The following is a 23,873-nucleotide window of genomic DNA, read 5'->3' as shown; positions in this document are numbered from 1 at the left end:
TGCACACTACAGTGGAGATTAATACGACAACAAGGGATGATGGCAGCGAGGCATTCTCGCAAATATACATTTGCTTTGAGGCTTTGAAGAGTTCTTGGAAACAGAATTGTAGACCAATCATTGGTCTGGATGGTACACACTTGAAGAACGCTATGCAAGGGCAGCTGCTTACTGCTGTAGGAAGGGACCCTAATAACCAGATATTTCCAATAGCATGGGCTGTAGTTGATTGTGAGAACAATCCCAATTGGGAATGGTTTATTCGAAAATTAAAGGAAGACTTGAGCTTGGGGTTAGGTGAGAACATCACCTTAATTTCCGACATGCACAGAGGTTTGATTCATGGTGTTGCTACATAGTTACCAAAGGCAGAGCATCGTGCCTGTGCACGACACATCTATGGGAACTTGAAGAGAGATCACAAGTCAGACATGTTGAAACCTTTGTTTTGGCGAATTGCAAGCAGTTACAACAAGGCGGATTATAAAGAAAATTTGAGCATATTCAAGGAATTTGATCCCCAGGCTTGTAAGACTCTACTACGAAAGGATCCAAGTTCATGGTGTAGGGCGTTTTTCAGGGTTGGTTGTTGTTGTGCTGATACACACAACAATCACACTGAGTCATACAATAGAACCTTAAAGATCGCAAGGAGGAAGCCATTTGTCCAAATGTTAGAACTTATAAGAAGGGATGCAATGCAAAGGGTTGCCAATAGGTCTATTATTGCTGAAAAAGAAGCTGCAAAATTCACAAAAAAGGCAAGGAAAGAGCTGGAAAAATCTTGTGAAGAAGCGCAATATTGTGCATTGATTTCTAGCACCGGTGGAGAATATGAGATTGTTGAGTTCGGGATTGGATACACCCTCAACTTGAACAATCGTGAATGTGCATGCAGAAAATGGGATTTGACGGGTATACCTTGTCGTCATGCTGTGTGTGCAATCAGAGAACTCAATCTGGAAGTGGAAGACTATATATCAGATTACTACTTGAGTGAGAAATGGAAGGGAACATATAGAAGAGGTTTGAGGCCTGTTAATGGAGTTAAGTTTTGGGAAGATTCTGGTAAACCAAGAATTGTTGCACCTCCTTATAAACGACCTGCAGGGAGACCTAAGGGAAAAGCTAGGATCAAGGGGCTTAATGAATCACCACGCAAAAAAAAGTCTGAGACGAAGGTTGATCGAAAAGGAAGAATAGTGCATTGTGGTCTATGTGGTGAACAAGGACATAATTCAAGAAAGTGTCCTCATGAGGTATTGTTATCGGACATTTGATTTTTTTTTTGGCTTACATATGGTTAATTTGATAATTTTATTTTGTTTTAGTCTCCGGAGAGCCGGGCAAAGAGAAGGAAGCTTATGGTGACTCCTCTATTGGAAGCTCAAGATCAAGAAGAAATGGGAGCAGCATTGGCAGCCATGGAGCATGAAGATCAACCGGAAATTGGAGGAGCTTTGGTTGGCATGGAGCATCAAGATCAAGATGATGCTGAAGTGCAAGATGTGTCATCAACAGCACCATAAGGAAGTCAAGATGATGTTGGTTGTTGTTGTGTTCGGGTTCTTTTTGGGTGTTGTGTTTGGGTTCTTTTTGGATATTAACATACTTTGGTTGTTGTATTTCATCCTTGTGCCATCCAAACAAAAAGTTCTTTAAACCATCGACTTTTGGTTCAATATGTTAAACGGAACAAATCCTACAAATCAACATCAATAAGAACTACTTGACAAATCCAAGTACGATGAAATACATTACATAGTAATTAACTTAACCAAGTACGATGACTCCAATTGCACAAACAAGCAAGCCTGTCAAACCCGTGATAACGAGGCGTTGACGAGACACAATTGCTTCCATATCATCAATCTTCTTCTTCTGCAACTGATTTCTCTCTAAATCCCCCTTCAGCTCCATGATTGTCGTTGATAGTTGACTTATTATCTTATTCTTCTCATTAATTTCTGCTTGAGCTTCAACCAATGCTCTTCTCGGCCAGCCTTTCACTTCTTCTTCATCAACCCAACTAAAGTACTTACAGTGACCATTACCACCTTCCTACACAAACATCAAACAATTACTTAATCAACAAAGCTACTCACCTCAACATATATCGAAATTCAAGTGATACATACCTTGTACAGCTCACACCCGAGGAACCTTCGATTTGGATTTCTTGCCGTTTTCGAGATGAACATCTTCGCCGGCAATCCACAATCACAAACTTGCCCGACTCCAGACTTGCTGCTCATGCTACTAGACGATTCCGATGTTAATTCCATCTTCACTCCGAATTGAAGTTTCTCACACGATGAAGAACCCTAAAATTCAATTTTTTTTCAATTCGATTTGGGAAAAATGGAATCTGTGTTTTTTTTTTAATTTAGATAACAAGCCCATTAAAATTGGGTCCGGGTCGGGTATTTTATTCTGTTTACAGGTGCTCGGGTCGGGTTTTAGTTTTCCCCGATTATAGTTCTGATGAGTCAACGCCGGTCGTTACCGGGAGAAAAGACCCGGTGAATCGAGATTTTATGTCCATGATGTAAAACACATGAAGTCAAGTACTTGATGCATGTAGCCATGCCAAACATATACTTGATGTAGTTGAGCATCTTTTATTAAACTTGAGATGTGTGGCCATGTATTGCGTCATACATCGTGTAGCTGGACATCTTTTTTCCTTTTTTTTTCCAATTATAAATTTGCTCGCATGTTTGATTAGATAACAAAACATGTTTCCTTCGCAATGTTTTTAATAATCTTTTACCCTTTTTCAATTGATAATAAACATTTTGCTGCTACCTCAAGTTGCCACATATCAAAACCATTACGTTCAAGTTGCTTCTAGCCTTCTNTTTTTTTTTTTTTTTTTTTGTTCAAATCCTTCTACTACTAGGAAAGACGAAACACCTAAAAGTGTCCACATTAGTTTCATGGCGTTAAGAATAATGTTAGAAAATTAAATTATAATCTTACGCATTTATTATATATATATATGTGGTTCACTGCACCCATTGTAACGGTTAATTCCGACGAATCTATACAAACTTTAATTAAACTATAAATTAGGCTAATAAACAAACAAGGATAGCTAGTTAGTAGTCACAAAGCACATAACAACAATGTTGTGTCTGGTTGGGTAAAGTTAAGGGACAAGCAAATCATTTTTTAAGCAACGGCCTAACTATTAGACAATTTGACACGTATGAAACGCAATCAAGACACATGTATCCATCCACTTGCATCACTACATATCTATTTCGTGAACATTAAACTATAGTTATAAAAAAAATTTGCCACAAAACTAAGTGGGTATATTAGTTTGAGATTTGAATAAAGTTTTAATTTTTTTAAATATTATGTAGAATTAATTATTATTAGATTAAAATTTTGTTAAATTCTGTTAAAATTTAATGTCATTAGTTTGTGATTTGTAAAAAGTCATTTAAAATCTTAATAAATATGGGTTATTAGATTCAAACTTTTTTAAAGTCATTAAAAGTTTTGTATTATTTAATTAAAACAAAAAAATCTATAATTGTTAATGAGTTTCATTATTATGTTATCGGTTCATAATTTTAAATACTTTCGTTACAAAATAAGTCATGGAAAGTATCATAAAAATATATGGATTGTTTGGATGACTTTACAAGATTTTAGTAAACTAATCAACAAAACTCTCTAACAATATTTAACAATCTTTCACTTATTCATTTTTAATGATTTTGTTGAATTCTTTAAAAAATCTTCCTAGATATCAAACCAATACCAGCCTGTTAAAGTAAAATAGTTATAAAAATTAACTGTCAGAGAGATAAATTTAGAATCATCTCTATATTCGGATATCAATAAACTTTTGTACTTTTGTGATTTAAGTGACAATCAAAACTAATTAATTAGAGTTAACAATTCCGACAATGGAGTCGAGATATAACATGCCTCATGTGATAACTATCCTCATCATTTGGCTTAGGAAGTGTTTGTAAGCCACATGATCAAGCATTTTAAATTATGATTAAAGGGACAAGGTGTATCCGATTCATAAAAACTAAAAAATTATTCGTCCCGATTAAATATCGATGACACTATATGATAGATTAATAAGAATACCAATAATAATTAATACAAATATGGTAGAGAGTGGACAGTAGACTCCAGCTAAGAGATAAAGCCAATTAGGTGCGCCTAATTATTTGATTAGTGATAGACCCAAAGCCTCCGCTCTCGGGAGTCTAATCATTTTCTCCATTAAATATTCATAGAAATTTGTATTCCCTCCCAATAATATTAAAACGTTACTCTTCTTACTATATGTTAAATCTGTAAACTAATCATATAACCTTTTTCTTAAAAGAATTTGATTTCGTCGTATGTCGTATCCTAAACCTATGTATTGTCTTTCACCTTATTAAACTGAAAACATTTTCATCATTTCGTTTTATAAACCGTTGGCTTTTGATGGCTTAATAGCTGTAATGACCAATTAAAAGTTCTAACAGCATTTTCACCTGTTACTTCAAAGAGTAAGAGCGATTGTTTCTTATTTTGTCCCATTTGATGGAACATAACGGGTCGACTATTGTACGACGGTTCTTGTCTTTTCGATATACCATTTGTGTTACAATGAAAATTCTATAAGTAAATATTCAAAATATTAATAAACACTATAAAATAATGAACATTTTCAGTTTCAAATTGGTCTAATGTAACAATTAAGATAATTCAATAAGATAATATTTCTTAGTTACGTTTGAAATCCTGTAACCACCAAATTAAAAAGATCCCACTTCAAGACCAGCTCACAATCTACCTGTTCAAACTATAAATGTCAAACTAGCCTACCAAATCAGTGTTCCAACCATCCATGCACAAACTGGGAGACACTACAAAAGAAAACAAACTCGTTGTAATGCACAAAATCTCAAACAGCTAATCCAGCCAAAAAGCTATATTTCATGTTGGCCTTAACTTTGGTTGGACTCCTCTATCTGTTATCCTCCTCCAATGACAACTAGTAACGAAGTGGCCAAGTGGGTGAGGGGATGCAAATGCTGGGCTTTAGATTTAGTAATATGATTTCTCTACTCATAAGCCCATGTTGGTTCTAATTCAGGCCCAAGCAGTTATCTAGTGATACACCCTCTTCAATGTGTTTCTTTTTGTGTTGCTTAAGACATGGCATTTGCTTAAAACTCGTTGTTGCTGTTCAAGAGGTCATGAAAGTCTTCATCCTTCATATGTTTTTTTTTTCTTTTTATCATCCTTCATATGTTGTCTAAATACAATTAGCAAAAACGTGATGACTTATCATAAAAAGAGTGACACCAATAAAAAAAAGCTCCCCAACATTTTCAACTGGAACACTGATTGATAAATAGGGCTTTTACAAAAATTGAAAGGTTTATTTCATTACCTATCCAAAATTTTCACGAAAAGCCATTCAGTCGCTATTGTGCTTTAAGATAATTACTTTATTTTCTAAATTGACTCATTTGCACATCGCATTCATATTTCAACGAATGTAATTTAACAAATGGTAAATAGATAGAAGTCATTGAAATATTATTACTCTTCAATGTTGACATGTTCATAAAACAGATGTACCTACATGTTTTCAATATATACATGTTGGATATGTTTGTATGTATTTAGAAATTTAGACACATTTATTTATAGAGACGGTATAAAATTGTATCTCCAAACTCCAAAATGATATCATCTCAGAGGCTTCTTTCACCGAGCCACACACTATGATGATGAGATAGGTGGAACTATTTACTCTCTGAGGTCTGAGTAGCCTAACACTGAGGAACCGATAGAATTCTAATATCCTTTTTTTTTGTCTTTTTTATTGGAGAAACTCATACTTAAATTATACCTATATTATCTCATTAATATAATATTTGATATTTTTAATTAAAAAGTTTATGTTAGTTCAAATCTTAACTATACTTTAAGCATATCAAATACATTTGCTCGCATTAGACATTTTGTAAAAAACAAATGACAATTTTTACACATTATTTTATCAAAATATCATATAAATTTTAATTACATTTGACATTCTGTATTAAAAATGAAATCAGTTACACATTATTAAATATTCAATTTTTGACAAAAATATCTTTTTATTTTTTTTTATAAATTCTAGTTTTTCAAAATGTATTATAATATTTTACTACTTAAAAATATTATTTTATATTTTTATTAATATTAACTAAAATCAATAAAAAATAGGGGAATTGACAAAAATAACACCATTTTAAGTCGCAAAAAAAAATGACAAAATTAGCATAAACTTATATATCGTTAATAATAAAGTTAAAGAATTAAAAAAATGTTGAAATTGGGAGAAACGGAGACTCCGTGTTCCTTTGCCGAGAGAATACGGTGAAAGAATCAGAGAAATATGAATTCGGCGAACCCAATCAAATCTGAAGCGGAGGTGAATAACCTGAAATCAAGGAATCCGAGTGAATCATTAGTGAAAAATTTGCGTTGGCGACATCACATGCGAACAACGAACCACGATTTGGACAATTTTTCTTCCATCATCTGCTGATGTAAATGGTGGCCTCTAGGAAGCATTATGTCGAACGCTTGGTGTGCAAAGTGATTGGTCATGAACTTTGTTGACTGCTTACCACTCTTTAACCATTTCAGAGACATCAAAAACGTCTACTTTCTCTTCTTGAGGAGTTGACAAGATATTAATACCAAAACCAGAGTGGTAATCCATATAAGAGATAGTTCCATGATGTTGAGATGCATCCTTTTGTGAGATAAATTGATTATGGCCAATCGATTCTTTGAGATGGACCTTTTCACCATAGGCGAGAGAAAGCTCATGAATCACATCGAAGAGAGAAGCGTTGAGTCCCTCAACGTACGACTGTCTTTTTCGGCGAGAAGTTCACGGAGATCCAACGACTCCGATTCAAGAGCAGAGAGACGCATCGAGAGAAGGATGGATGTGATTGGCAAGCTGCATCGAGTTGTTCAAATGGACTGGACGGTATAACTCGTCAAGAGATCGAAGCTTCTCGAACCACCTGTAATGTTGTTGTTGTTGTTCCTTAAAGACGAGGAGCTCGTGAGTATCGATGATGAGAACTAGACCAATTTCTAAAAAGATTATAATTCATTTTATTATTATATAATCAATTGAATAATGCTAGTTTTGAAATATTTGATAATGTGTGTTAATTTTGGAAGAAAAATATATAAGTGTGCTATTTGAGGGTATTTCTCTAAAAAATAAGATTAATATAGAATTTAAACTTCTGTGTTATGGAGCTTGATATATATATAATATCTTATTATATAAAGCTTGAAGACAAAATTATTCATTAACAAGATCGTGATACATGTCAATTCTAAATTTATTAATATTTTAAAAAATAAAAATGTAAAAACTCAAAATCTACTATAAAAAAGTTTTTTTATAAAAGTAAAATAAAGAAAGAAAACCTAATTTTATTTAAAAAAATTTAAGAAAAAAACATGTAAAACAAATGTTTTGTTTTTAACAGTTCAAAAAATATTAAAAGACAATTATAAGAAAATTATAAAATTTAAACAGCTTTGAAATTTAGAAAAGAACATTATAAGAAAATTATATATATATATATATATATCATAAAATTCAAAATTATAATATTGTTTAATTATTTTAATTCTAAGTTGCTAATTTTACAAGAAAAAGATTCCTTTTTATATAAGATTAAAAAAAGATTGTGAAGAATTTACAATTAATTACTGTTTCTAGAAAAATGCAAATACTCACTTTTACATAAAGAAAAATATTGTTGAAGTAAAAAAAAAAAATAGATCGTCTCATATTTTTTCACCAATCAAATAATTTATTCAAAAAAACTGATATTGTAATATATATATATGATATGAGTATGTAAGATTAACATATGCATTTTTGTAACTATAAAAATGTTAAAGTGAAGAGATATATAATAGGTTATTTAATATGTTCATAAAGACAAATTGTTGGTAGTAGTAAAGACTAAATAATATATTTTAACAGTAAAATATATTTGTGTGTACAAATATAGTTTTAGTGTAGTGTAGATAGTAGATTTGTAATGGACATACATTAGTGTATTATAGCAAAAAAAAAAACAATTATTTTCTATAACTAAAAGTTTATCTCTTTATTTGTATACATTGTTTTTACTTATGAAAAGAATTAAATATATATTCTTTGTTAAATTTTATTTTATTTTAATAACTTTGAACTCATCTACAACTATTTTTTAAAACTAAAAGTGTGTATATATATATATATATATATATATTTTAACCAAACAATGAATTAAAAGAAAATTCCTCGATTAGTTGCCCAAGCCGGAGGGAATGGGTTTACAAAAGAAACTTCTGAGATAAGAGAACGCGAAGCACATGCAAGACAATCTGCCTTCGTATTTGACGCACGTGAGGTCCAAGAGATGGAGAATAGTGGGAAGGACTCTAGCGAATTAAACTCATCGAGCAGGTTGGAGAAGGACAGCTAGTCTTCAGGGAACTAAGCAAAATCAGTCTCGAAATGTTGACAAGCGATCCCTGCAGCACGTATCCGCTCTATGGCCCTCAACAACCCTTTTAACTCTGAATGCAGGGGGGAGGGGCTCCGTCTTAGACACTTGGCCCCCAACAACAAAGTTCGCTCCTCACCAACACAACCCCACCAGCCCAATCCTTAATGCACATTAGTTGCTTTCCAAGAACTATTAATTTGACAACGAATAAACTTGGACATCGGAAAACGGAGATGAAGCTGACATGACCGCCATAAAAGAGAGCGCTTCTTCCCAGACTAACTTATCGCCCAAAGCCAGAGCAATTATATCATTCATCTCGATCTCTAAACCTTGAAAAACTTTTATATTTATGGCTTTCCAGATTGCCTATAAAATTCATGGTAATTGAAGAAGTTGATCAGGATCAACCTGTTGAGAGGTATCCCTCCAAAAAACAAAATCCAAATTCGAGTACACCTACTCATATGGAAAACCCTCTGACGAGACCGAAAATAAATCCAAAACTTCACATGAGCGAAGGCATTAAAAAAACGTAATTAATAATTTCAACCACAAAATCGCACCTTTAACACCAAATATCATATTGGACAATTCAGTGTATTTACTTTTATAGATAGTTTTTACCTACTAAAAATATTTACTTTATATTCTTTGTTAAATTTAATTTTATTTTAAAATTTCTAAACCCGCACATCGGGCGGGTCATAATCTTGAAAGAAACAAAGAGAAAAAAAATAATAACAACCTAGTAAACTTTTTTTAAAAAGTGTTAAACCAATTTTTAGAATGACATTTGTATAAGAGAGAGGGTCTCACAAATAATAAACGGTTCTAAGTGCATTTATAACGGCAAGTTTGTAGAAGGTATATGAATTTTTTCTAAATAATAAGTAATGAAAAAATAGAAGAGATAATTAGAAACCGTTCTCAAATGAGAATCTGCTGAGAAACGCATTTAACAGTTGTCTTTATTATGACATGTCAAATTATTTCTTTTTGATTTGAAATTTAAAAAATAATTGATTTATTATAAAATATTATTAAAATAACATATATGAGAAACTCACACAATTCATGTTGGAGTTGCTCTAAACATTTTGGATTTTTTTTCGTTTTCAGTTTTGATTTATTTTTAATGACGGTCTTTTAATAAAAACTGCTATTAAGTAGTGTGAAATCATAATATACAACCTTTCTAGCAATGGAATCATAAGGGAGCATTGTGACTATACATTGGATTTATGTTAATTTCGTATATATACCTTTTTATGTTTTGAACTAACTTTCTGTTAGCGTAGAAAAGACAAGAGACACACAATTTTTAATGAGGTTTAGCAAATGCCTACGTCCTCAAACTTGGTAATACTTCTTGAGTACAATTACAGTTAGTGCTCAATATTGGACTTACACAAACCTAAGATCTTTTCTTAGCTTGTTCCCAATCTATTCCCAACCCACTAAGAGATCCCTAAGATTACAACACTGATCTACACCCAAGACTCTCACTTAGAAACAAAAACCCTCACCCTTTTCCCCCAAAGATGCCAAAAGCCTTACAAGGTTTTTCCTCTCTTTTTCACGTTCTAAAGAGATAAGTTTCTAAGTCCTAGACCCTCTATATTTAAGGGATTTCGTGTCTCTCCCAAGGTTAACAACGTTCCTAAAATCAAGAGGAAATATTCTATTTAACTTTATTCTTTGTTAAACGAATATTTCTTTTTTTCCATTAAATCTTCTAAATATCTTCAAGCTTCCTTTTTCTTTGTGCTTTACCTCCAAGTAATATCCCAAAACGTGCATTAAGTATATCTTCATAAATCTTCAAAACCAAGACATACAAACAAAATCAACAGGCCTCTGATGCTCTTTTATCAGACAGACGCTTGTGCATACATCAGGCGCCTGTGCCGAGACAGAAGCTTGTGCAGACATATTTTGTACAGCTTCTTGAACTTCATCTTCAACTTGAGCTTGCCCACATACACTTACATTCTCCCCCTTTTTTACTGAGTTTTATAACTCAAGCACAACACTTCATGATTCTTGGAAATCCATAACACAACCTCTTGAAGACTCCCCCATAATCAAACAACATCTTGGAAACTCCCCCATGAACAAGAATCATATTCTTCTTACACCATCTCCCCCTGCTTGAGTGGTAAAACTCATTAAAAAAAACATTAATAGCTCAAGTTTACCTTGACAAAGCATCCTGAAATATCAACTATCAGCACAAGACTTTGATCAGTCGTCAAACAGACAATTGTCTTTCTTCTTATGATCTGGTCTATGAGACGACATCCTTTGGCTCAACATCTCGGTCTCCAACGTTTTCTCCATTGGCCTGAATCTTGGAGTTTCTCATGCACATGTCTTAGATGTCGTCTCTTGCTTTGAACACCTCTATGATTCCTTGAGTAGCCACTGTCAGAATACAAACGTTTGTCCCTTGATGCATGCTTTGTGTAGTCTTCAGAACGATATAAATCATGCTTCTTTATCCAAACTTGATTGAATCTTTGACCCTCTTTGTAAAATTTCTTCCTTCTCATGACCTTTGTTACCCTCTTCAAGAACTTGTAACACTGAGCTTTGATATGACCAGATTTCCTACAATACCAACAACCAATCACTCTTCTCTTAATATTGTTGTGTACAGATGCCTGCCAAGATTTCAGCCGGTTGTCACTGGTCTCCTTGCTGACAAACACGTTTCGGACCTTTGACAGAGATATACAGAGACTTGAATCTACAACTTTTGAAGCCAAGGTTTATCCTTTAACAAACTGAGTAGTTGCACCAGAATCACTTCCATGGTAACCCAAACCCCATATGACATTACATGTTATACCAGTTGTCAGAATCTTGTCAAGATCCTTTGTTCCACTGCTCAACATCTTGATGCTTCTTAACTGATCTTTTAAACGTTTTTCTAAATCACAAGACTTTACTTTCTCCAGAACTAGATCTTCTTCCAGATTTGAAATTTTACTTAACAAATCATTCTTCTCTGTGACAAGCCTCTGATTTTCCTTTTCCCTTTGTATCAGATATTTCCTCAGAATGTTGATTTGATCATTCAACAACAATTTAAGTTCTTCTTCTGCTGGCTTAGAGTCCTGATCCGTATAACAAATTGTTCCATTATCAGACTTCAGTTCCAACTTATCAGCAGCAAGTTTCGTTGAGCAACAAAGTGCAACAAACTTTGACTTGTTTGTTTGAGGCTTTTGTGTGTTTTTATTCCTTTTTGGCGAATGCAGACTCTTGAACCCTTTCTTCCTCACTGAAGGACAATCTGATTTAAAATGACCACAGCCCTGACAACCATGACACTGAACCTTATTCCTTTTCTGTTCTCCTATAATCTTCAAACTCTTGCGTCTTTTATGCACCACAAAACTCTTAAGTTCTCCTGTTTTACTAGCCATTGTGTTCTCTTCACTATCACAAACTGAGAAAACATCAATTCCTTGTGTGTTCTTACCTACATCAGACGATAAGTATTGCAACTCATAGTTTAGCAATCTACTTGTTACCTCCTGAAAAGACATATTGTCTATATCAAGAGCAACATCCATCGCAATTTTCACAGGATGATATCTATGAGCTAAACCCCTCCACAGTTTCTTGACCAACTTCCTGTTTTTGTAATTCTTTCCAAGAGCTCTAGCTTCATTCGCAATAGCATAAATTCTACCACTAAAAGCAGTAATGTTCTCGAACTCATACATCCTTAGGTTCTCAAACTCAGAAGCAAGAATATCTAACCTTGTGCGTTTCACACTTGTTGTACCTTCAAAGATAGTTTGCAGAATCTCCCAAGCCTCTTTAGCAGATGTACAACCTTGAATCAATGAGAACTGATCCCTGCGAACGCCACCAAATATTGCTGAAAGTGCCAGAGAATTCAATCTGGACAAAGCTTTGTCAGATTTTGACCACTCTGTGTTGGGTTTTAGAACAACCACCTGATTTCCGTCAGAATCAACAGCAGTCTGTTTCGGCGACTCCCATCCAAGTTCGACTGCTGTCCATGCATCTTCATGAATTCCTTTAATTCTATGCATCATCAACACCTTCCACATCCCATAATAATCTGGATCTAACACCAATAAGTCTTTTGCCATGAATAACATTGATTGTGCCTCCATGTTCTTCTTCCCAAGATCTTCACCCGTTTGTTGAGTCAGACTCTGCACAGATGCTTGCTCTGATACCACTTGTTAGTGTAGAAGAGACAAGAGACACACAATTTTTAACGAGGTTCAGCAAATGCCTACGTCCTCAAACTTTGTTGGTAATACTTCTTGAGCACAATTACAGTTAGTGCTCAATATTGGACTTACACAAACCTAATATCTTTACACAAACCTAAGATCTTTGTTGGTAATACTTCTCTGCACAGATGCTTGCTCTGATACCACTTGTTAGTGTAGAAGAGACAAGAGACACACAATTTTTAACGAGGTTCAGCAAATGCCTACGTCCTCAAACTTTGTTGGTAATACTTCTTGAGCACAATTACAGTTAGTGCTCAATATTGGACTTACACAAACCTAATATCTTTACACAAACCTAAGATCTTTGTTGGTAATACTTCTCTGCACAGATGCTTGCTCTGATACCACTTGTTAGTGTAGAAGAGACAAGAGACACACAATTTTTAACGAGGTTCAGCAAATGCCTACGTCCTCAAACTTTGTTGGTAACACTTCTTGAGCACAATTACAGTTAGTGCTCAATATTGGACTTACACAAACCTAAGATCTTTTCTTAGCTTGTTCCCAATCTATTCCCAACCCACTAAGAGATCCCTAAGATCAACAACACTGATCTACACCCAAGACTCTCACTTAGAAACAAAAACCCTCACCCTTTTCCCCCAAAGATGCCAAAAGGCTTACAAGGTTTTTCCTCTCTTTTTCACGTTCTAAAAATATAAGTTTCTAAGTCCTAGACCCTCTATATTTAAGGGATTTCATGTCTCTCCCAAAGTTAACAACTTTCCTAAAATCAAGAGGAAATATTCTATTTAACTTTATTCTTTGTTAAACGAATATTTCTTTTTTTCCATTAAATCTTCTAAATATCTTCAAGCTTCATTTTTCTTTGTGCTTTACCTCCAAGTAATATCCCAAAACGTGCCTTAAGTATATCTTCATAAATCTTCAAAACCAAGACATACAAACAAAATCAACAGGCCTCTGATGCTCTTTTATCAGACAGACGCTTATGCATACATCAGACGCCTGTGCCGAGACAGAAGGTTCTGCAGACATATTTTGTACAGCTTCTTGAACTTCATCTTCAACTTGAGCTTGCCCACATACACTTACACTTTCTCTATCTTCTCCTTATGTTGCGCTAGTTCATGTTTCTTGGCAGTGATCTCAACGTATTGCCCACAAGAATTGGTTTTGCCATTCATTACACGACTAATTGGTCCGTCCAAAATTTATCGTGACTTTGAAACTAATGAAACAGTCTCCAAAAAAACATGATTATATCGCTAATCAAGAGTAACATAACTCGTTGCGAACATCATCACCATTAAGAAGTATCCATTACAGTGGAGCCATTTTCTTTGCATTTTATTCACAGAAACAGTGAATTTCTATCTCGATGTCAATCAGTTCTTCGATGGTTTCACTCAATTATTTTTCATGTACGTGATGGAAACATCCCGTCATGATGTTAGTTTGGTAATTTACTACTAGTTTTTTTATTGTTCTTGTACGCTTCTAAGTGAAATGTTGCAAGAAGTTTTAGCAGACCGATCAATTTGAGGCTTGTAGCAACATTTCCTCGCAACTGGTGCCTCGGTCGACAAATCTAGGATATGAGAATATGATGTTTACGAAGATGTGATGAATTGGTGAAAGAGATAATGATGAGTATGATCGACAACCTTAGACGATTTCATCTAGAAGATGACAGCCATAAACGACAAGTTGAGATTGATTATGGTGAAAGAAAATACCGGATTTAATAATCAGGTAACGAGGTTTATTGAAAGGGAATCCATGATCACTAATCGACAATGTGCATGGTGTTTGAAAAGCCATGTTTCGAAACTATTTCAAATAATAATACAGATTTTTCGTTTAATTTAGAGTGATTCGAAAAACATCTAGAAATCTCATAATTTTTATGAATATATGAAGATAGAACTTAACAAATTGTTGATTGTATGACTTCAGTTTAGAAACCAAGATTTCCACTTGGTGTGTTTATAATAATTGTTATTTGGTTTGCTGTGGAAAAAAAAATATATGTCTACATCCCTAATTAACTTAAGTTCAAATTTATAGACATGTGCGCATCACATTTGCAGCTCATGTTTGTAAGTTGTATAAGGTCGACGATATATGTACGTGGAGAGTATGTGAAATTGCAAACGCATATTATATGTCGACATCAAAGTAGCGAACAAACCTATAGTTTGTTTTTTTTGGTCAACATACTAAATTATATTGACACTAAAAATATGCTCAAATATTTTGCCTTTAATCTATTCAATTTTGTTCTTTAGCAGAAAAATATATTCATCACTTATAATAACATTTCAAAAATTATACTTTTTTAAAAAAGTAAAATTTTATTTAAACTTGAATTATATGAAAATTAAAAAAGAAATTCAAAAATATACCAAATCTGAATAAATTAAGAATTTGGCAAAACTAACCTAAAAAAAAAATCTTTAATGCACTTCATATCCATACTAACCATAAAAAGTTATATTCTCTGTATTTTATATAATAACTAGATGAGGACCCGCTCGATGTGCGGGTTTAAAGTTTTATAAATGAAATTAAATTTATTTAAATTTGTTGTATGTTATATATAAATTTTATTTTTGTTATAATATACTAATTTGTATCCACTTACAAATATTTTATGTATGTTACTATTAAAAGTATATTTTTTTACACCTAAATGTACTCTTGTATGTTATAAAAATATTTTTTTATCACCATCTAGATATTGTCTATATAAACACATTAAGCCAAGTATATTACTTTCACTTCTGCTTAGTTTTTTAATTACTAAAATAATTGGCTCAAAAAACATTTTGAATAAAAAATATATTACATAATATATTAATCAATGATGAATCATCATAATAATGTATGACCACCATGGAGAAAACATCGGCTCCGCCTTCATCCCTTATGGAGAGAACCTTGCGTTCAACCTCCTCTATCATGAAGAGAAGTTTGGCTCCGCCTTTCTCCCTTGGAGAGATAACCTTGCGTCCAATCTCCTCCACCTTCCTCCCTTGCGGAGATAAATTTGTGTCCAACCTTCTCTACCATAGGGAGAACCTCGGCTCTGCCCTCCTCCTATGTGGAGAAAATATGTTCACGTATTTATGCTATCTCAAAATGGCTTGTTCCGACAACCAATGAAAGTAAAGACAATTTTCTAACGTCACAAAAAAATATTTTGATAGTAACTAATGTTAAATTTCTCAATATATTCGTGATAGTAACTATGCCAAAGTGAAAGTAAAATAGTTGGCTTAATGTGTTTATAGATAACATAATATACTAATCAATGATGTATCATCACAATAATGTATGACCGCGATGGAAAAAACCTCGGCTCCGCACTCATCCCTTATGGAGAGAATATTGCGTCCAACTTCCTCCATCATGGAGAGAACCTTGGCTCCGCCTTCCTCCCTTAGAGAGATAACCTTGCGTCCAACCTCCTCCACCTTACTTTGTTGGGTAGATAACCTTGTGTCCAACCTTCTCCACCATAGAGAGAACCTCGGCTCTGCCCTTATCATGTGTGGAGAGGAAATGTTCACGTCTTTTTGCTATCTCAAAATAGTTTGCTCCGACGACCAATAAACGTCAAAACCTTTTTTAATCGTTACAAAATCTTTTGATGGTAACTAATGCTAAATTTCTCAATGTAGTCGTGGAAGTGTCTTTAACACACCATGATGTAGCCTCTGTCTCTGTAACGCTTCAACCGCCACATTGTTTAGTGAGCCCATGCCTACTCTCAGTCCATGGGCTCACCTTCCCAAGTGGGCCCTACATCTATTCTCGGCTTGTGGACCAACCCATATTCGATGGCCGGTTTGTTACGTCTGGGAGTCTTTAAAAACTTGATTAACGACTTTAAAAATCAACAAATGATATTTTCTTGTGTTTTGTCATCCCTCGCACAATTTCGATAATCACTTCCAGAAAGGTCACCCATCATGAAGTTCTCTCAGGACCCTTGACTTTAAGTGCATTTTGGTGACGTATGTAGCTAAATCAATTATTTTAAACATTTCCGCAAACCAGGGTATAAGAGTCTTTGAGCTCCTATGGATCTTTCAACAACGATTTATTTTTTCCAATCTATCTATCTATGTTTGTCGTACGCTTGTGTTTGATTAGCCTATTTTATCAATTCATTAGGTTGATGAGCTTCTATTCGTTATCTCCCTTTGGGATTGAATGAATAATGGTAACAATTATTTTTGCAAAAAAAAAGGGTTTATGACCAACCAATCAAGGTTGAAAAATTGAAAGAAAATTAATTTGGCATAACTAAAGAAACAATAGAAAATTATAAGCATGGTAATAATATATGAATCCCAAATCATTCAAAGATTAAAATATAAATTAAAACAATCTAAAAATACTACAATAAAATTTAAAATACAGTATTAGAAAAATAAGACTCATATATTAATCTTTTTTTTTGTCAACATATTAATCTAAACTATTCCCAACCGAAAAAGAAGAAAGTAGTAGAAAATTTTGGTTTAAGAAAATAAGAAAAATTTATCTTTCCATTAAAATATATTCTCAATTAAACGAAGTTGAAAGCAATGTTTTTGAATAAATTTTTTAAATATGAGGTGATCTTTGATTATATAGAAGTGAGTACAAAATTTAGAATTAATAATTAAAAGTATATTTTCCTTAATATTTTTTCTATTTTTTTATAATTAATCACTTAAAATTAAAAATAAGTAAATAATATTATAATTTCGAATTTTATGAAATATATATATAATCTCCTTATAATTATTTTAAAAAACTTTGTTTTTTTTTCTAAATTCTGAAATTTTTATTGTTATCTTTTTACTTTATTAATATATTTTAAAACAAAATATTTTTTTTTTGTTGTAATCAAATTCTTCCTATTAAATATTTACACATGTCAAAATCTCAGATTGATAACTTGACACATGTCAAAATCTTGTTAATGGCTAGCTTTCAAAACCCAACTTTATATAATAAAATCCCAAAAATAACTATCATTCATATCAATCTGATCTCCACCTCCACCTCCCCTCTGGCCACCGTCACCAACCACCGCTCCAGCCACCAAATCCGGCCACCGCTTCAACCACCATCTCTAGCCACCATCTCCGGCCACTGCTCTGGTCACTATCTTTGGTTCACCCACCATCTCCGGCCATTGCTCTGGACACCACCTCCAGCCGCCACATCCTCTGGTAACCGCTCTGGCTGCCGACCATTACCACCCCCAACCACCACACCATCAACACTAAAATTATAATTTTCTTTGTCCCTCGTCCTGCTCTTCTAATTTTTGGAAATAATGTGCTATATCTTTAATTAAATCTTTGAATTTGGGCAAATTGGCCCATAAATTAATACCCTCTTTACTAATGTGCCAAGAATCAAAGGATACTTTACTTCAAACCTCTAAACAAATTACTTTTTTTTTCCTCAAACCATTTTCATATAAATATCTACATTTACATCTCATGCTTCTTGAAAAAAAAATCATCAATCACTCACAAGTCAACAATGTTCTCAAGATTCACTCTTTTTTCTAAAACTTGATTTATATGAAAAACAAATATACCATAAATCAATATCCACTTTACTAATATGTGAAAGTCAAAGATATTGTACAAACAAAAAAAACAAAACTGGTATTATATCACAATCCAACAAAACTAATTTATTTACCCCAAAAAAAAAAGTCAGCAAAAAATTATTCATGTGAGATATTATTAAAGCAGAAGAAATGCAAAATTGAGAAATAAATTTTATTATATCATAATCCAAAAAAACTAATTTAGTTGTCCCAAAAAAAAAAAAATTAAGCAATATTCCCAAAATTACTTCATGTGAGATATTATTAAAGCAGAAGAAAAGGCGAAATTGAGAAATAAAATNACAATTAACATATTTGTTTTTTTTTTTTTTTTTTTTTTTTTTTTTTTAATTTTCTCTCTTCCTCTGAAGGCTCTCACTGTCCTTCGCCGCGGAATCGTCTCTCGGAGCCGCGAAAGGACCTTTCTTTAGGGTTAAAGAATCGTTCCTTCTTCCTCAGCTGGTTTCGATTCTCTTCTACCTCCGATCAGTTTTTCTAGGTTTCGTTTCCTCTCTCCGTTGCTTTTTTGTACTTTTTTTTTTGTTTTCTAGGGTTTTAGATCGATTTCTTCTTGTTTTTGGTCTCGGAAACGCTTAGAGCTCCACTGGTGCTTGATTCAATTTCGTTGTTAACTAGAGATTGGGATTAGATGTATCGCTTTTTCAGGTTTTTATTTTTTAGCTGTTTTCGTGGTTGTGGTTGAGTTTGCTGTGGTGATCACATCTTTTTACCTGTTTCCTTCTTCGTTTTGATGTGTTGCAGTGATGAAAGGTTTGATTTTTTCTTTTGAATTTGATATAAAAAAGTGTCCAGCTTGACGAATTTGGTTCTTGGCACAAAGCTAAATGATTTAAGATTTTAGATTTCTACATTATTTGAACGAGTTTTATTGAAACAGTGTTGAGTTTTGTCTCAGTGTTTGATGAGTTATTTGTAAACACCAATTTGATCAAAGGTTGTTTTTTTTGTTGTTGCATGCAGCTGAGATAGCTAAATGTAAAGCTGATGCTCTCTTTTTTTTTTCTACTCTTGTTTTCAGGTGTTTAAAGGCATTTGAAAAGATGGAACACAATGGCAAAGATGAAATTATGGTTGAGGCATCTCAGTGCGCCGGTGCTATGGTTGAGATTAAGATAAAGACATTGGATTCTCAAACTTACACCTTACGTGTTGATAAATGTGTAAGATGAATACTGTAATAGAAATTTCTTTGATGTTTCATTATCTCTCAATCAATGAATTCTTCTTGTTTGCTTATAATATTCATTTCCATGAACTGAGACTACTAGCTGTATGGTCTGTCTTACATCGCATGCATGTGTTGCATAATGAAGTTTCTAATTACTAATATCAATGCTTTGACTAAAATCGTGGAGCTAATGCCTTATTTCAGTTCTCACTTGTTTATCTGTGTCCCATATAGCATTTTCTTATATTTGCATTCTGTTTTCTTGTTTTATTCCAGGTCCCTGTTCCTGCATTGAAGGAGCAAGTTGCTTCCATTACTGGTGTCGTTACGGAACAACAACGCCTGATATGTCGTGGAAAAGTTATGATGGATGATCAGCTCCTATCAGCCTATCGTATCCTTTTGTTCTTTCCAGCGTAATTTATTGGTTCTTTCTTAGAGATTTCCTTTCAGTTGTGTATCCTAGTTTCCTGATGTAGTTTGTTTAGCCTTGGTTCCGGCTTCCCTGTTTACAATTCCAGTGTCATATGATAGCTAGTAATTCCTTTTCCTTTTACCTGTAAAATTCTTTAATGGGTCCATCTTAGATGTTGAGGATGGCCACACTCTGCATTTGGTTGTCAGACAACCTGTTCCACTATTATCAGAGAGTTCAACTAGTAATGCAGGTAGTTTCAAGTTCCCTTACAAACTACTGGTCCCCAAAACTGTTCCTAAACATCTTTGAGTTTCTCTCATGATATTTTAGCATTTGCCAATGCTTTTTGTGAGATTCTATTTCAACGTGCTAAGTAGAGAACTTGTTTTTTCAGCGGCTGATCCTGCTTTGAGTGCTGGTGACAGCCAGGGCAGTCAACGATCACGGGTTGTAGTAGGATCCTTCAATATTGCTGAGCAAGCAGATGGAGGAGTCTATTCAGATCTTGGTCAGGTATACCCTCTTTTATCTGTTTGATCTGTTTCTATTTTTGTGTGTTGGATTAGATGTGATCTTTTTTTATGAGTTATGTTTTATGTCTGGCAGATAGTTTCAGCTGTTCTGGGTTCACTTGGGATCTCTAATCCAGAAGGTGGTATCGAAGGGATTGATTCTATGGTAAATGCCTTTAATTTGCTGCTATTTCTGTAAATCGATTTTGGATGTAAGAGAATTCCCTTTATTTTTCAGGGTCCTCTTCATGAGAGGTTGTTTCGGAGTTCTGGTCCTAGCTCTACAAGAGATTCTTCTGGAGGGCGATCTGCCGCACCAAATGCTGCAGACCAGACGTCTACTCCCTTGACATCGTCACAACTACCAGTATGCTTCCTTGTTTTCATGGATTACTTAATTACTTAATTTTTGCATCATGTTTTTGTTGATGAGAATGCTATACGGTTTCCACTGCAGGCGATTCCAGATTCGTTGACAACCTTATCTGAATATCTGAATCATCTGAGACACGAATTTGCTGCTAATGGTTAAGACTAATTTTTAAATGTTTGGTTCTGTGTCGAAAAACAAGTCTCAAGAGTCTGATAGTGGTACTGTGATTTTTTGCAGGTAGCACTGCTAATAACTTGCAAGATTCTGAAAATTCAATGGGCAATGCGCAAGATTCTGCTTCTACTACTGGAGAGAGTCGGATTCCAAGACCATCTCATTTGGCAGAAGTGCTGCAATCGACAAGGCAATTGTTGATCGGTGAAGTAGCAGATTGCTTATCTGTATGTTCTTTTACTTTTATCTCATGTTTCTTTTTTAGAAAGCCACTTATGTCTTATATCTTTGCTAATTTTGTTTCCGACTTTTAGTGCACTGGGACACCCGTTTCGTCTTCGTGAATAAATATTAAAGTTATTAAGAGTAATTCAACATTAGTGACATGCTGTGTTTTTCTTATCTTTTAACAGACTGACTAGAGTTGCCATTAGTAGTAATTTAAATCCAGGGAAACAAGAATAACTGTTTCATAACTCCCTTTTGCAGAATCTTTCGACGCAGCTTGTGGATCATGTAAATGTGACCGATCCGTCATCTCGAAGTTTGTGCCAGACAAACATAGTTCAATCAGGTTCCCTCTTGGAGAATTTAGGCGCTTCACTCCTGGAGCTTGGCCGTGCCACCATGATGCTTCGTTTGGGACAAACACCTGTGCGTATCCTCTTGCTACATATAGTGGATCCAAATCTTACAATTTTTTCTTTAAAGATGCATTAGTCTGCATATGATGACCCATAACTGTTATGTTAAATGTCAGGATGATGCTGTTGTTAATGCTGGGCCTGCAGTGTTCATATCCCCTACAAGGCGAAATCCCTTGACGGTCTGTCTTTCTGTTTCTCTCATCATTACCAGTGTGTCCACTTATCCTGCTCACCCTTACCTTTGTGTCTACCTTAATTTTTTGTAGTCCACTCGGCAGGGGACGAGTATTGGAGGCTTACAAGCAGGAACCGCACATTCTAACCCTTTTGCTGGACAATCACTTGCCTCTACCCCAAGAAATATTGAGATAAGAATACGTACAGGTGCTATTCATAGACTTTATTTCTAAGTATAAACTGTTATTTCCTGCTATATTGAAAATCTTCAGTCTAAGTTCGTTTTTTTAATCTTATATCTGGATTCATCTTGGTGATATATTATATTAGGATCTTGGGTGCCCGCCAGTGGGACCAACCAGAGAGAAGAAAGTACTACACAACAAGCCCCTGGTCAGTCAATTCCTTCTGCACCCAGCAGCACTACTGATTCTGCCCCCTCAACAAGAGCTCCATCTGAACCTCGAAATCCTGTGGCCTTAGTTATACCCGTTGTTGCTCGATATCAGCAAGTATCGTTAGGTGAGCGTAGCTTTACTGGATTGGATGGTGTACATCAGCCTGTTACTGAATCTTCTAGGCAGCCACAGAGCGCGGGTACTCCAGGAAGAGAAGGTTAGTTTTAACATGATTTTCACTTTCCTGCAACACCATTATACTGATTGTTTGTTGAATTGTTGATAAGATGAAACTTTACGTTGGTTGCCTCTAATTTTTACTGGGTTTTTGTTATGTTTGAATTGATGTTTCCCTATGCTGTTTTGGCTTCGATCTTCTTACACCATGTAGATGTTGTGTTACCTAAAGGCAGGCTATGTCATAAATCTTTGCTTCTCTTAAACATGTAGGTGGTAGCGGTTCTCCTCCTGGCGGTCGGCGTTTGGCTGAATTAAGAGACAGAATCAATCAGTTTTTGAGGCCCTCATCTCGTCGAGAACACCAAGCCGGTATCTCGGAGTCTCAGGCTGCAGCATATCCCTCTTTCGCAGCGGCCACAGATCCAAGCGAAGCTGTTGCAAATGCACAAGTAGAGCCCGTAACTACGGATGAAGGGAATTTCATATCAAGTGTTCTTCAGCAGATCATGCCCTTTATATCTCAAAATGTAGCCTCCTCAAGCTCAGGTGAAGCTGTTACAGGCAGAGGCAGCAACAACAGTAGACAAGCCTCTTCAAGAGAGGTACTTCATTATCTCAACCCTTGTTTTCACCTTACATATGTCACCCTTAAAGGCCTTATGCAACATCATATCATTGACTTGTGGGGAACATGCTATAGGGTTCGGATAGTAATATAGATTATATTATCTTAGAGCTTTGGGTTATGTATAGAATAATACAGATGAGTATCGGGTAGGAGTAAATTGTTGACCTTATCAAATACTGGTTAATAAAATCTGAAAAATGGTAACTGGTAAGAATACACAAATGTGTAAATGAGTGATGGTTGTGGATAAATTTGAGGTGCAGGAGGAGGAAGGTGCAGAGCGAGGGGATTCAAGTCGGAGACCTGGAGCACCGTCACCTCCAGAGTCGAAACGACAGAGGGTAAATATGAAAAATCAATCTGAGTAGTCAGTCACTAAAGAGATTCATTTGGTTTGTGTTAACTTTAAAATGTGATGGTGTTTGATGCAGAGAGAGTGAGAGATTACTGGCGCAAAAGCAAAGGGTGGAAAACACACTTTTTGGAGAATGATAGTTTTATTTTTGGTACGTAAGTGGTAATTTTATTCTGAGGTTTTGATTGTTCGTTATAATGGTATTGGTGGTGTTAACCAAAAACATCTCCATTTTTCTTTTTCTTTCAAATTATGTTATATTCCCCCTCGGTCCCTACAATTTCAGACTTTTTGTACTCAGTTATAAAACATAAGTGCATATATTAGATTTAGTACCGAATTACAGAGGGGAGAGGCTAAGAAGTGAAGTTTACTAGCCAAATAATAGAGACTTCTA

General features: G+C 34.5%; 4 protein-coding genes across 5 annotated transcripts; 2 read left to right on the top strand and 2 right to left on the bottom strand.

Moving 5' to 3' along the window:
- Positions 432 to 1,529, top strand: LOC104738179. Its single transcript, XM_010458397.1, has 2 exons — positions 432 to 1,259; positions 1,332 to 1,529. The coding sequence occupies exons 1-2, from the start codon at positions 432 to 434 to the stop codon at positions 1,527 to 1,529; spliced, it is 1,026 nt and encodes a 341-aa protein (XP_010456699.1).
- Positions 1,774 to 2,285, bottom strand: LOC104738178. Its single transcript, XM_010458395.2, has 2 exons — positions 2,139 to 2,285; positions 1,774 to 2,061 (listed from the first exon to the last, which is right to left on the bottom strand). Exons 1-2 carry the CDS (start codon positions 2,283 to 2,285, stop codon positions 1,774 to 1,776), a joined length of 435 nt encoding a protein of 144 aa, XP_010456697.1.
- On the bottom strand, positions 11,330 to 12,712 carry LOC104738177. Its single transcript, XM_010458394.1, has one exon. The coding sequence runs from the start codon at positions 12,710 to 12,712 to the stop codon at positions 11,330 to 11,332; it is 1,383 nt and encodes a 460-aa protein (XP_010456696.1).
- Positions 18,750 to 23,816, top strand: LOC104736547 (large proline-rich protein bag6-like). 2 transcript variants are annotated; one of them, XM_010456548.1, is made up of 16 exons: positions 18,750 to 18,924; positions 19,465 to 19,606; positions 19,891 to 20,008; positions 20,202 to 20,282; positions 20,427 to 20,545; positions 20,639 to 20,710; positions 20,783 to 20,911; positions 21,002 to 21,071; positions 21,155 to 21,318; positions 21,581 to 21,745; positions 21,852 to 21,917; positions 22,005 to 22,122; positions 22,246 to 22,530; positions 22,764 to 23,095; positions 23,385 to 23,462; positions 23,553 to 23,816. In XM_010456548.1, the coding sequence occupies exons 2-16, from the start codon at positions 19,487 to 19,489 to the stop codon at positions 23,559 to 23,561; spliced, it is 1,926 nt and encodes a 641-aa protein (XP_010454850.1). In that variant the 5' UTR covers positions 18,750 to 18,924; positions 19,465 to 19,486; the 3' UTR covers positions 23,562 to 23,816. The 2 variants fall into 2 exon arrangements, with proteins under 2 accessions (XP_010454850.1, XP_010454849.1); XM_010456547.1 differs by having other exon boundaries at positions 23,379 to 23,462.

This window comes from Camelina sativa, chromosome 13 (genome assembly GCF_000633955.1).
Source record: "Camelina sativa cultivar DH55 chromosome 13, Cs, whole genome shotgun sequence".
NCBI lineage: Eukaryota > Viridiplantae > Streptophyta > Magnoliopsida > Brassicales > Brassicaceae > Camelina > Camelina sativa.
The sequence above is the reverse complement of the archived record's forward strand: the minus strand, read 5'-3'. Positions and strand labels throughout refer to the sequence as shown.